Raw genomic sequence first — 14,718 nt, forward strand, 5'->3', positions numbered from 1 at the left:
CCTTCAGCTCAAGTCCTGATCGCAGGGTCCTGGGATCGAGCCCTGAATCGGGCTCTCTGCTCAGCAGGAAGCCTGCTTCCCTTCCTCTCTCTCTGCCTGCCTCTCTGCCTACTTGTGATCTCTCTCTGTCAAATAAATTTTAAAAATCTTTTAAAAAAATCATAAAGAAGTTGGAATTATGTTTGCTTAAAAAAGCGGCAATGATTATTTCCTTGCCGTTAAAGATGAGTAAATGTACATCTTCCCAAGTACTCCCACTCCAATTTTTCCCAATTTTTGTTAGGTATATAATTATTTTTAAAGTGTAAGCCTTTTCAGCATTTACATTTTGTTCTTTAATGATAAATTTCACAGCTGTTTAGTCTTAATTCCATATTTAAAATGATTCAAAACTCATCTTGGTTATTTTTAAAAAAATCCCTAATTCTCCTTTTGATTTCTTTTGGTTCGTCCCTTGGTTGACTGGATTTCAGTATAAAGGATGTTTTTCAAGAATGTGGCAACCCTGAGTTCTTTCGTGTTTGAGAATGACTGCCAATAGACTTTGTACTTAATGGACAACTTGGCAGAATATAAAATTCATGAATCATAGCATCTTCATGCTCCTAAGGTTTGTAGAGCTTGCTTTATTGTTATTTAATATTAGGTGTGACTTTTGATTTTTTTTCTGGTATATTTTATTATTGATCACTCTGAACAAATTTTACCTTGACACACAGTGTATGCTTTCTACCTGCTGACTCAATCTTTATTTCACTTAAGTTCCTTCTGCTCCCTGTGTTCCGGGTTCTTCTTCAAGCATGTTAATTACTTACGTCCTGGGTCTCCATTGTTTATTTTCCATAGCTCTTGCATTTGTATATTTTATAATATTTCTTATTATTTTCAATATTGTTTCATTATGTCTTTTACTAGTCTTCCTTCTATTTTTGGTTGATTCTTTTTTTTAAGATTTTATTTACTTATTTACTTACTTACTTACTTAATTAGAAAGAATGTGCACAAGCTGGGGAGGGAGAGAGAGAATCCCAAGCAGATTCCAAGCTGAGCACAGAGGCCAACATGAGGGCTTGATTCCATGACCCTGAGATCATGACCTGAGCCAGAATCAAGAGTCAGATGGTTCAACCAACTGAACCATCCAGGATCCCCCATATTTGGTTGATTCCAAAGGGCTTTCCTCTCTTTACTTTCTTGAGCTCTGCTACTCAGTCTCATTGTCTTTTGCTGTTACATAATTCTTTGTTTGTACCCCTGAACCTCCTCTTTGAGCTTTTTTTTCTGTAATTTTGTAATTTCCCCACTGGGATAGGGCATTCTTCTTCTTCTTCTTTTTAAGATTTTTAAATTTACTTTAGAGGGGGATGAGGCAGAGGGAGATGGAGAGAGAGAATCTCAAGCAGACTCCACACTGAGTGTGGAGCCTGACACGGTGCTCCATCTCATGAGTCTGAGATCATGACCTAAGCTGAAACCAAGAGTCAGAGGCTTATCTGACTGCCACCCAGGTGCCCCAGAGCATTTTCTGTTAAAGAACCACATGGAAGGGGTGTAAAAAAAAAAAAAATTACATGAAAGGGGTAGAAGAACAATGTTGAGGCACTTGGCAGCTTTCTTTGGTGTGTTTCCAAATCTGTTAATTTCTTCTCCATGAGAGAATGTCTCTTGGATTCTGAGGTTTGGGCACCGAAGAGGTTACTGAGGCTCCCAGCAGAGCCCTCTCAGTCTAAAGCTGTCTGGGTTATAATCTAGAAATTACTTCTCCATCCCTTACCCTATCATCTCGAGAAGACTCCTTTGGCATAGAGACCAGGTGACAGACAATAGAAAAAAATGAGTATCCGCCTGGTTTCTCCTTGGCATTGACCTTCCTTGTTATCCTGGTTCTTGCTACAACACTCCCGGTTTCTCCTCTGAAGTCCTTAGATCTTATTACGCAGATCTAAATTTCAGTGACCTGAGTACCCCTTCTACAATTTTGCTTCATCTGTATATCATCTCTATTGTAATCAAGGTTCTTCTTTGAATCAATTCCTAATTTTTACTTATTTAAAAGGAGGGCATCTCATTGTCAGAAATGAAAAGCCAGTACTGTTTGTGATAAATAGGAGGTAATTATAAATGCAACAAAAACGAAACAATGACAGTATGTTTTAGCTAGATACGGTTGTCTGCTGCAAGTGGATTCAGAGGGCCACATATTCCTGGTTAGAAGAGAAATTACTACAAACTAGAAATAAGTTAAAGACTCTTGGCACCAAACCAAGACTTTCTTCTCAATGTAATCACCAGTGAAAGAAAACTCTAAATGAATGACTTTTTCATTATGTTATTTGATGTAATTAAATGATTGTCCATGTACCACCTAAAGTTTGTTTCCTGTTCCCCCGGTAATACAAGGCCCCCGGCCTTTGAGAAACCTCACTCTCATTCAAGGATCAGTGACTCAGTCCCTTGGGACTGTGGCACTAGCAGCTAAGAAAAGGTGTTTCCTGCTCAAGGCTGGAGGCAGTGTAGGTTGGCTCTCATCATTTCACCAATTTCAGTACCGATTTTACAGCATTTGGCAGACAAACTTCATGGTTTGTGGTTTGAGGTTTTGAGAGTTTCCTTGTTTCATTAAAAACGGGGCTTTTTCTGTGTTTTTGCTTTGTTTTGTTTTTTGTGGCTTTTAGCAGGTTTTGAGGGTGGGGGAGTTGCTGGGGAGGTAGGGGGTAAAAAATATCTTTACTATCTTTCGCTGGATACATCTGTGAGGGCATTCCTCTGAAGTTTCTCCCGCTGTGCACGAGTTGGCACAGGTCCACACAGCCAGAGCTCCGACCAGATCTTCCAGCTCAGCCCAGCACTCTGCGTCTGCCACATTCCAGGATCTCTAAGCTCGTATCTGGGATACCAGAAGGTAGAGTGCGAAACAGCCTTCATGCCGCTGCCCCCTCACAGAACTTTCTTCCGGTTTGCGGACTCCAGGTGTGGGTGCGCCTTCCCAACATCCTTTCTGAGAACAAGTGGCCATATGTCAACTTCAGCGGTGGTGGGGTGTCTTCTGAGAGTATGAACCTTATACCCCCTGTCATCTCTGTATCTTGCAGTGAGTCCCTTACATTTACTGGATCTCTCTCACACAGAAAAGATTCTGACCAGGTCAAAAACACACTCAAGATGTTGATCATGTCATATTTGACTTCTCTGAAAGAACTCCTTTCTTCTCTGAGTGTATATCTAAGTATTTTGATAGAATCAGTTAGAGGCGGGCAAGATGGGGTAAGCCTCTGGTGTTCCCCAAATCTTATAAATCCAAAGGTGAGGGGCTCTCTGCTCACATTGCTTGAATAATGAGATCATGAAGCCCTAAAGCCTCACACCAATTAAGGTCTATCCCAACTTTGCTTTGACCCTCCCCCCATGCTAAGGACAAGGGAGGTCACAGCATGGTGCCATAGTCACAGGCTCACAAGATAAAGATAAAGATAAAGATGGGGGTGGTTAGGGGCACCCATTCTGACACCAGGAACCAGCAAGCCTGGTGAAAGGCAGTTTCTAAGGGGGAAAAACATATTTTCAAGCTTTTTCCTCTATTACTCTTCTGGGCCTTAGCAGAAACTGATGCTCTCACCGACACCTTCCCTTTCCCAGCCTCTTCACGGACAGGTCTTCCCCCGCTACTTGTCCATCTCTCAGGGCTGGAGGAAACAGTGATGTTTTCCTTAATTCCAACAGCTACATCCCGACCATCATGTGCCTCCGACAGATCTTCTTCCTTGGTTTCTAAACCATCCACTCTATTGCTCTCAGCAAAGTCCCTCCCTCAGGGGTGTGTTCAACCACTGATCTGTCATTTTTCTCCATACCCTATCTAGCACCATCACTACCTATAAAGAGTTGCTGTTATTTCAAAACTCCAGTGTGCTCTTTTTTACCTTCCTCTACGCTGATGGTTCTGCCTTAGAGTTCTACCTAACAATCACTTGAGGAACTTTAAAAACATCCCAAAGTTCAGGCCCTATTCTAGAAGCCGGGGATACTGAGATAAGATGACCAAGTAAGTTAGCCCCGAGTCTACAAGGTAATCTCTGCCCAATTCCAGCCCCTCCTCCCTCTCTTTGGCCACAGTAAAGAACCTCCTTCCATTCCTTCCATCGAAGGCTCAAAGGCAAACTTCTCAGTAAGCTCAGGTCCCCAGCCCTATTCACTTTTTCAGACACTCTCTTCCTTGGTTCTTCTACCTCTCCCCATCCATCTATTCATAACCACTCAAACACGTTCTAGTATTTCTCATTTTAAAGGAGAGTCAAATAGAAAATTACCATCTGTAGATTATCCCAGTGATATAACTGCCATAGGCCAGATCCACCAACGGATGATAAAATTAGTGGGTGAAAGTTTAACCAGAAGCCAGGTATTTGCATGGTATACAAGTAATCTCACATACTTTCCCAAATACTTATTAATTACAATGGGAAAAATAACACCTTTAGAATAATCTGGCAAATGCCACCTTAACCAAATTTTCAAGGTTAAGATCACAAGTAATAAGAATATAAACTTCTTTTACCCCTGATATGGTGAATTTACAAGCACATCACCTTTGTTACTCTTGCCAAAAATGTATTACTTCAAATTTAATCATAACAAAATATCAGGAAAACACAAATGAAAGGGCATTCTTCAAAATACTTGACCACTGCATTTCAAAAGAGTTAAGGTCATGAAAGACAAGGAAAGACTAAGGAACTGCCAAGGACTAGAGGAAACTAAGGAGCCATGACAACTACATGTAACATAGGATCCTGAATTGGATACGGGCACAGAGAAAGGATATGGCTGTGTTCTAATAAAACTCTACTTAGGGACATTGCAATTTAAATTTCCTGTAATTTTCATGTGTCACAGAATATTCTTCTTCTAATTCTTTTTCAACCATTAAAAGATTAAGTCATTTTTATGGATAAACTGGTGAAATTGGTGGAGTCTATAATTTAGTAATATCTTACAAATGTTAATTTCTCAGTGTTATTGATTGAACTGTGGTATGTAACATATTAATATTAGAGGAAGCTAAATGAAGGGTATGGGGAAACTGTATTGCTTTCGCAACTTTTCTGGAATTAAAAAAACTTTTGAAAATAAAAAGAAAAAAAAACACAAAAAACCTCCCTGGGTCCCTCCAGCTAGGGCCTTCCTTCTCTATTTCTTCAGGGAGAAAACTCCTGGAAAAATTGTCCACACACACACTATTTCTACCCCTTCACCTCTCATTAGCTCTACAAAAACCACTCTGCATCTTGTCCCCAATGCCACCCAAGTTGGAAAATTCACAGGATCTTTCCAGACTTTCTCTTATGTGACCTCTCAGGGCATGGGCTTCAGCTCACCCCTCCCTCCTTCTAGAGACACTTTAGCTTCTGAGACACAAAACTCAGTGGGTTTTCTTCCTGTACCTGCAGCTCTACCTTCTCATTCCAGTATCTCAGTGCTGAAGTTCCTTTGACTTCAGTCCTTGGCTTTTCCTTTCTTCCTTCTGTACATTTTTGCCCCAGGCAATCTTATTCCTATCTCTGGCCTCAAACACCATCTATCTTCCAGCGATTCCTAAATATATATCTTTTCTATCCTCGACCTCTCTGCAGAGCTTCAGACTCTCATAGCCACATAGCTACTTAATATTGTCTTGGATGTCTCAAAAATCTTCCGTCTGGTAGTGTGCTCTTCCTTTAACTCACCCCTCTCATTAAATGATACCTCCGTCCTCCTCTACACCTAGTTGCTCATGCTAAAAAACCTCGGTGTCATTTTAGGTGCCCTCTTTTCCTCACTCAGCAAATCCAGTCCTTTATGATGTCCAAAATACATATCTAGAAACATTCCATTCCTTACCATATCTACTGCATTCACTGTCACCTTTTGCCCATACTACGGTGATAACCACCCAACTGGTCTCCCTGTATCCCCTCTTGCTTCTTCCAGCCTAGGCTCCAAACACTAATCGCAGGGACCCTTTTAAAAAAAAAATTAACTAATTAATTAATTAAAAAAGATTTTATTTATTTATTTGACAGACAGAGATCACAAGTAGGCAGAAAGGCAGGCAGAGAGAGAGAGAGAGGGAGAAGCAGGCTCCCCGCTGAGCAGAGAGCCCAATACGGGGCTCAATCCCAGGACCCTGAGATCATGACCTAAGCTGAAGGTAGAGGCTTTAACCCACTGAGCCACACAGGTGCCCCTCGCAGGGGACTTCTGAAAATAATATTCCATTGTATCATTCTCTTGTTTATATTCTTTCCATTGCTTTGGACTTCACACAGGAGAAACTCCAGAAATATTAATAAGGCCTTCCATACACTTCATGATTGCGTCTCTGCCTCCTTGACTTCATCTCTTGCTCATTGCATTATGGTCCCACTGACTTTCTCTCAACCCCTAACATACATAGACTCTTTACCTGCCTCAGGACTTGGCATCTGCATCATCCTAAAATTTTCTCCCCCTTCCCCTTCCAACAATTCCCTTATGAAATAGTCAGGGTAAGTGATACTTTGCTTTGGTATCAAACAACCCCAACACCTTGGTAGCTTATGCCTCAGGTTTATTTATGGTTTACATCACAGTCTGATGTAGGTCAGGGTGGCTCTTCTTCAGGTGGTACCCCCATATTCAGAACATGACCTTTGTAGTTGCTATGGGAAGAGAAGAAAGCATGAGTGGTTATGCAGGGGGTTCTCTGGCCAGGCCTGGAAATGGCATACATCATGTCTGCCCATACCCCATTGGCCAGATCACAGTCACATGACCCTTGCTTAACTGCAAGGTGTGGGGGGAACTGTTTTCCTGCGAGTCCAGGAAGAGGAAATGAGATTGGTGAGCACCAGGCTAGTTTTTGCCACATCCTGGTTAAAGCCTACTCATCTTTAAAGAATCAGCTTAAATAATACTTCCTTATTAAGGCCTTCAAGTTCCTCCAAACTAAATCAGCCCCCCCATTATATTTTATTGTAACAGTCTTTTATTTTCCTTTACAACATAATCACTATGGCAAGTTTACATTTATTTATGTGATTACTTAATATTTATTTCCATTCTAGACCTTAGGCTCTACGAGAGCAAGGATTACATCTGTTTTGCTTCCACTGTGTTTCTTGTGTCTTTCACAATACTTGCTATATAGCTGGTGCAAAAGTTGTTGAGTGAACAAATGAACAATTGCATGCAGTCTTTCCCTGGTTCCAGATAGCACACTACTCGTACAGGAGAAAGGCAAATGAGTAGGCAGTCATGATTTAGTGGGATAAATGTTCCAGGCAGGTAAGCCCAGGTTGCTCAGGCAACCTGGAGGGGCTGTCAAGGCTTCTCTGCTTTCTCTTCTGTGGCAGTCTAATCCAGTCTAATCTAGGAGTCTGCAAACTATGGTCTGCAGGCCAAATCTGGTTACTGCCTGCTTTTCTATAGCCCAAGAGCTAAGAATGCCTTTATATTTTTAAATGGTTGAAAAGAATTAAAAGGAGAAGAATATACTTTGTCATATGAAAATTATGTGAAATTTAACTGCAATGTCCATGAATAAAGCTTTATTGGAACATAGCCATGTCCATTAGTTTACTTATTGTTTACGGCTGCTTTTACACTACAACAGTGGAGTTGAGTAGCTGTGAAAGAGACCTCTTGGCCTGCAAATCCTAAAGTATTTATTGCTTGGTCCTCTACAGAAAGTGTTTGCTGATATTTGACCTAATCCATGCTTTGTTTTAAAGGTCACTTGTATGTAAATTACATCCAAATGCCCATCTTTAATCCTCCTCCTTTCCCATTCTCAAGTCCACTGCCAGAAATTAGGCTCCCATAAATTCTGTGAAAAATCAAAAAAAGGAAACCTCACCAAAGTGGAGTCAGGAGGTAAGAAGGGGGAGCCTACTATTCCACAGAAATTAGGGGGGAAAATTCGCAATTACAGACTCGAACAGGTAAACAGGTGAGGAAAGAATCCTTAGCTACAGATCCAACAGGGAAAGATGTACATTGCCTCTCCTACATTAAACTGACTACCCATGCAACTCAGCCAATGAGAAACCATCATTTCCCTGAACTTTTGCTTTTTTCCAATGAACTTTCCTTCAAAACAACCCCTGCCAACTTCCTCTTTCTCCATTAAAAATCATTTCTCTCCTTTGTTTATTGGATTTGCCTCTGGTTTTAGCCCAACCTGTGCATCCCAAGTTGTAATTCTCCACAATTCCTGAATAAACTTCTTTTCTGGTAAAACAAATGGCTATTTTACTTTTCAGGTTAACAGTTCTGTCTTTGCAACAGTATTCTTGTCCTGTTATCTTTTTCCTCTCCTCAGTCCATCCTTCTCACTGTAACTGAAGCTAACTTCCAAAAGAATAGCTTTGATATGTACCTACTCTTTGGGACTCCCCAACCTGTACTAAATAAAACCTGCACCGTTTAGCATGCAGTCAGTGTTCTCCATTGTCTGACAGCACCTTACCTTTTTAGCTCTCTTAGGTCCTACTTCCATCTAGTCTTACCATTCACTTAACCCACCCTTGCCCTCTCTATCTCTAGACTGATGCTCACAGTCACCATTTCTGCATGAAATGTTTGCTGCTGCTATTTCTATCCTATCCATCCTTTAACTTGGTTTTCTCAAATTCCTCCTTGCCCTAACAGCCTTTCCTAGCTCCCCTACAGAGAATAATCTTTGCCATCTGAGCAATTGTTTGACCGTTTTGTTTCAAATTCTTCTTTATATTTCCTGTGTACATACAAGTTGTTTCTCACGTTTGTACTTAAAGCTGTTTAGGAGCAGGGATTTTATTGCATTTTTACTAATCTCGGTATTCATTTGGTGCTTTTGGATGTATCCTGAGCAAAATAAAGATGTCTGTCCTTTGCAAACGTCCTTACGGAGAGCTGGGGTTGTTAATTTTTGCAATGTCTAAGAACTACCTGTACTTACGCACAAATTCCACGTAACTATTACAGAGCACACTAGCGCAAGTAACACCTAAGACACGCCTTCTTCCAGCTGGGCACACCTCTGTGGCTCGCCTGCTGGGACCCTCAGACGTTCGCAAACACGTGCGTGAGGAGCGTCTCCCTTCAGGCCCCTCCTCTGTCCACGGTGATTGGCGGACCAAACGTTCCAATCAGCCCTCCCCGCCTCTTTCAGCAATAGCCAATCACAGACTCCGAGAGCCTCCTGACTACTAGACACTGTTTACTAACAGATCGAAGCTGGGGAATAAGGGGTGTGACCGTTCTGGGGAGGTCAGGGAAGAGAAGGTCCTAATTGCGCGTGCGCACCAGCGGAAATGGGCGGGGCAGAATCTCAGTTCTCACCAATCCGAGTGGTAGCGTTTCTCCCTCTCCTGCCTCCCCGCCAAGCAACAACAATTCGAGGAGAGGGGCGGGGCGGCCCCTGAAGCGTAGAGAGGGTTGCCCAGTCAGAGCCGGCGCTGACAGATGCGCGCGCCCTGTGCCCAATAAGCGACAGCGGCTAGAATGGCTCCTCTACCTTGCTGACTGTGGGCGGAGCGGCCAGAAGGAGGAGGCTGTGGAACAGGGGGCGGTTTGGTTGCGCGGTACTAGCGGTGCCCGCCGAAGGGGGAGGAGGCGGAGGAGCGAGCCGTGCGGCCAGAGCGGGAAAGAGACTCGTCGCTGCGTCCGAGTTCTGGAGCTGCCGCACCCCGGCTCCTGGGGCTGCAGCGGGAAGCTCCGAGGGGCCGGGCGTCCGCTGTCTCCCGGATCCCCGCGTAGGACCCCGCGGGATCGGAAAAGGGAGAAGATGGAGGAGGGCGGCAGCGGCGGCGGCGGCGCCGCGGGGACCAGCGGGGACGGCGGCGCCGGGGGAGAGCAGCTCCTCACTGTCAAGCACGAGCTGCGGACGGGTGAGCGACCCCGCCCTCTGGCGGCCGGACCCGGCGCGGGGGCGCGGGCCGGGGGCGCGGGCACGGGGAGTAGGCGCGGGGGGCGGGCCCGGGGCGGGGCCTCGAGGGCGGGGCGGGAGCCCCGGGGTCCCTAGCGGTGGGGGCGCACCTCGGGGTTGGGGGGCGCGGGCCGAAAGTTTTCCGGAGCCCGGGAATGCGCGGCGGGCGCGGGGCGTAGGGGCCCACGGAGTGGCGGACTGCTCTGCCTGTTGGCACTACTCTCCGAGGATGTCTTCGCGCCCCCTTCCCACACAGGTGACAGCGCTGTCACTGCATCCTGTCCGGGGCGAAACGTTCGCCTTCCTCAGTGTGGGGTGAACGACGCTTTGGTTAGGAGCCTGACTCGCTTCTCCTGCACTCCTCTGCTTCCCTAGAGGTGGTCCCGGTGGGCGTTTGTGGAGCCCTCCCCCAAGGTGCTGGCGTCCTGGACGAACGAGCTCAAAGGGTGGCTGTCCCCAGGGCTTTTCATGAGTCCGGTCTCTACTGAGGCGGAGAGGGATCTCGGGCTCCAGGATCTGAGCTCTTTTATTTGCAGTTTTCATGAAATACTATACTTGGCCTTGAATTCTTTCAGAGGTCTCTTGCGAACAAGGCTTTGTGAATGTAAAGCTCTAAGTAAAAGCGACTAAACCCGTCCGCTCAGGCGCTCACGTTCCAATGTTCTAACGTTTCAAATCACTGGAGTTGTCCCAAGCTTCATACTTGTTAGATTGCTTGATTCGTTGTATGGGTCCGAGTTGTTCATTTTGGAAAATGTTTATTTGGACTAATCAGTACAGTTGGGGTTGAGATTTGTGGAGCCCAGTCTGGTATTAGAGATACTTTTTCATTTCTGGACAATACATTTTAATACATTTAAAGAGTGCATTATTACTATTCAGTGTTCTCGTGAGCATTTACTAAGTTTTATGATTCAGCTTGTTTGGCATATAGAGATACTTTTTTATTATGTAGACACAGATCTTACGCAGCAGATTTCAGGTGTATGCCAAGTACACCTTGTTACCATTTTGAACAGATTGTCAAGTTAGACCTGTCACCTGTTCTTTTCGTTTTCATTTCTAATGAGATGACTGGTTAACATTCCACTGAGTGCCAGTGTGGTGACTTAATTTAAGAAGGATGTCAAATGCATGTTTACTCATTTCAACATTTTTTTTTTTTTTTGGTCCTTGTGAATTTCTTACGCATCTTGAGCTAGTTACCCCATAATCTTTTTCAGTTCGTAACATAACCTGTGTGGGTCTGGTTGGTTTGATTTTCTCCCTCCATTTAATAGACAACTTACGTTTTCACAGGGACATTAAGTCATTTTTTTCAGTAAACATTTATTCAGTACTAATATCTGATTTGTGCCAGGTTTTAGTGTGAGGTGTGTGGAGATTTTAGTGTGCTCCTTGAAGTGGAGATTTTGAATTTCTTTTTCAAAAATCTTATGTAACAATTCACTGATTTATATATGTAGAATTATGTTGTATCACAAGAGCTACTTGAAGTCATATGCTCCTCAGCCACTGACCATGGTGTAGCAAGCAGCTTTTTGCTAATTGACCAAAGAGCAACCTGCTTGTTATTAGTAGTCAACCAACTGCTTAGTTTCTGGTTTTGCAAACAATGCTAGTTTTGTAGAAAGCGGTGAGTACTGCTTTACTTTTCCTTCCCTGCTAACCATGTGAATCATCACCTTCAAGTGTGCGTTTTAGAAATTTTTCTGATAATGGTGAAATTATACTGAATTCGTTAGTACTGTTAACTGTCAAAGGAAATGAACAGTCATTTTGATTTATTGCTGAACATTGGAACAACTGACCGGATATAGTGGTCAAAAGTACTGTTAAAATATAACTTGAAAGATTTGCTCATCTTCAGCCAACTGCACTCTTGTCATCACATGATACTATAATAGGCACCAAAGTAATTTGATCTGATGTGGTCCTTTGCTTCTCAAAATGTGGACAAACGTTATAGCCATATCAAGTCAGCAGTTGGTGACTGCCCATATGTGCCCAACACTGGACTGCATGCTCTAGGATCAATGCAAAGCCAATGAAAGTCCCATGGGAAGTGTTCCAGTTGTGTAGTTTGAGTAGCATGATAGTATACTTGGACATGGAACTGGAAGACTTAATTCTAAATCCTAGCTCTGCCACTTACTTGCTGTGTAGACTTGGGCAAGTCACTTGACTCCTTCAGATTCACATCTCTCGACTACTAAGAGTGAGTGTCGAATGCGAGCCTGCTGGAAGAGCACACACATGGGGCACTCAGATGTTGGTTGTGTGTAAAGTCCGAGGATCACTCCATGATGGTACCTTTTCTTAAAGTGCGCAGATCAAGCCCATGTAACTTAGAAACTAAATCACTCATTTGGTGCTTAGCCTATGTCACATTGCTGGCTATCATCTTTTTCTGCGTCTGTCTTGCCATCTGAAGTAGAACTGCCCATGATCCCTGCTACTACTTAGCAGCCTGTGTGTATATCTTCAATAACATCTAACTCAGATTTTGTTGAATGAATTCATTGACTAGATGAAAATGCAGGACCAAGCAACAAGCAATGGTTTATTGTATTTTCCAGTGTCTTGTAGATATTAGGTAGTTGATAAATTAGGAACATTAATTATAAAAACTGAAGAATGAAGAGTAAAGGATTGATTACATCAGTTAAACATACATTTCTTGACACTTTCTATTTTCTAGACTAAATGGTACTGATGATACCAAAATGAGTAAGCAAATGTCTTGCTCTCTGATAGTAGGGGAGGAGGCCATGTGAGCCAGTAATGGGGATATATTGCCCTAAATATAATAATAGGGAGATATACAGAGTATAAAGGTAACAAAAAAGAGGTTAGAACTTTTAGGTTTCAAATAATCAAATCTCTCTGTTGAACAAAAGCAAAAAAAAAAATGAGAGAGAGGGGGTTATTATTGGAAGATTATTGGATTGTCTTACCCATTCATTTATTTCATAAATATTTCATTACCTCTTATATACTGAGTGCTGTTTTAGATGGTGGGATCACAAGACAGATTCTTCCCATTGGAAGGGCAAGGTTGCATCAGGAATCCTTGGAACCAGAGACATGTTTTCTGCACTCCGTCCATCTTGAATATTTTCTTATTTCTATGTGATGGGCTTCACCCTTCTCCGCTGCCATCTGCCTTTTCCCACATGGGAAAGAAAATGGCTGCTGACAGACCCCAAGTTTTACATCTTCCAGCTTTAGGTGTTGGAGAGATACTGCCTTTTCCACAACTTCAGATACAGAAATTTCAGGGCAAGACCTTACTGACCTGGCTTTGGTCAGATGCCTACTTTCAGATCATTCAGTTCAGGCCGGGGAATGGGATCACGATTTAGTAACGTGACAGTTATTACAGTGAACATGTGATGGTGGTGAAACCAAACTCAGGAGAGGAAAGGTTGCTGGGAAGACATTTCCTTAAATGTCCTTCATCAGGAGAGAGAGCCTAACGCTGAGGAGAGGGTTAAGGAAGGAGTATTAATTATATATTGTTGTGTAACAAATTACCCCAGAACTTAGTGGCTTAAGCAACATGATTTCTATGGGTCAGGAATTCAGGAGTTGCTTAGCTTGATGCTTCTTACTCAGGATCTCTCATGAGATTATAGCCAAGCTGTTGGCCAGAACTGCAGTCACCTAACGACTGATTTGTCTGGGGCTGGAGATTCCCCTTCTAAGACAGGTTACTCTCATGTTCTTGGCAGGATGCTTCATTTCCTTGCTGTGGGGACCTTTCTCTATAGCAGCTTGAATGTCCTCGAGATGTGACAGCTGGCTCCTCCAGAACAAGTGACTGGAAAGAAAGGGCAAGGTGGATGCAGCAATGTTTATTTTTTTTATTTTAATTTTTAAAAAAGATTTTATTTATTTGAGAGAGAGAGAATGAGAGAGCGCACACGAGAGAGGGAGGGTCAGAGGGAGAAGCAGACTCCCCACTGAGCAGGGAGCCCAATGCAGGACTTGATCCTGGGACTCCAGGACCATGACCTGAGCTGAAGACACTTAACCAACTGAGCAGACACCCTGCAGCAATGTTTATTAAGCAGAGTTTTTGAGATGTAATTTACATAAAATCCACTTGTTTTAGTTGTACAATTTAGTGAATTTTAGTGTATTTATAGAGTTATACAGCCATCACCACGATCTAATTTTAGAACGTTTCCATCACCGTAAAAAGAAATGTCTTGCCCATTTATATCAGCCACTCCACATTTTCACCACCCATCCCCAGCCCTAGGCAACTGCTAACTCTACTTTCTGTCTCTGTACATTTGCCTAGGGACATTTCATATAATAGAATCTTACAGTATGTAGCCTTTTATGACTGACTTCTTTCACTGAACATAGTGTTTTCAAGATTCATCCATGTTACAGCATGTATCTTCACTTTTTTTTTTTTAAATTGACAGATACTATTCCATTGTATGGATATGCCATATTTTGTTTATCTCTTCATTAGTTGACTGACATTTGGGTTGTTTTCGCCTTTTGGCTATTGTGAATAATGCTGCTATGTACATTTGTGTACAAGTTTCTTGTGTGGGTCTGTGTTTTTGTTTCTCTTGGGTACATTCCAAGAGCAAAATTACTGGATCACATGGTAAGTCTGTGTTTAACTTTGTAACTTTTCCAAAGTGGCTGTACCACTTTCCCGTCCCAGTAGCAATGTACAAGAGCTCCAGTTTCTCTACATCCTTTTTAACATATCTTTTTGCTTGTAGCCATCCTAGTGAGTATGAGGTGGTATCTTACTGTGATTTTGA

At 42.9% G+C, this 14,718-nt stretch overlaps 1 protein-coding gene across 1 annotated transcript in view; it reads left to right on the forward strand.

The window, feature by feature from the left end:
- The first annotated feature begins 9,493 nt into the window (after positions 1–9,493).
- Positions 9,494–14,718, forward strand: part of RPS6KA5 (ribosomal protein S6 kinase A5) — a 179,092-nt gene continuing 173,867 nt past the window's right edge. Inside the window, exon 1 of the mRNA XM_046007694.1 lies at positions 9,494–9,887. Coding sequence (XP_045863650.1) covers positions 9,785–9,887 — 103 coding nt within the window. The 5' untranslated portion in view covers positions 9,494–9,784. The remainder of the gene's footprint in view (positions 9,888–14,718) is intronic.

Source organism: Meles meles, chromosome 6, assembly GCF_922984935.1.
Source record: "Meles meles chromosome 6, mMelMel3.1 paternal haplotype, whole genome shotgun sequence".
Taxonomy (NCBI): domain Eukaryota; kingdom Metazoa; phylum Chordata; class Mammalia; order Carnivora; family Mustelidae; genus Meles; species Meles meles.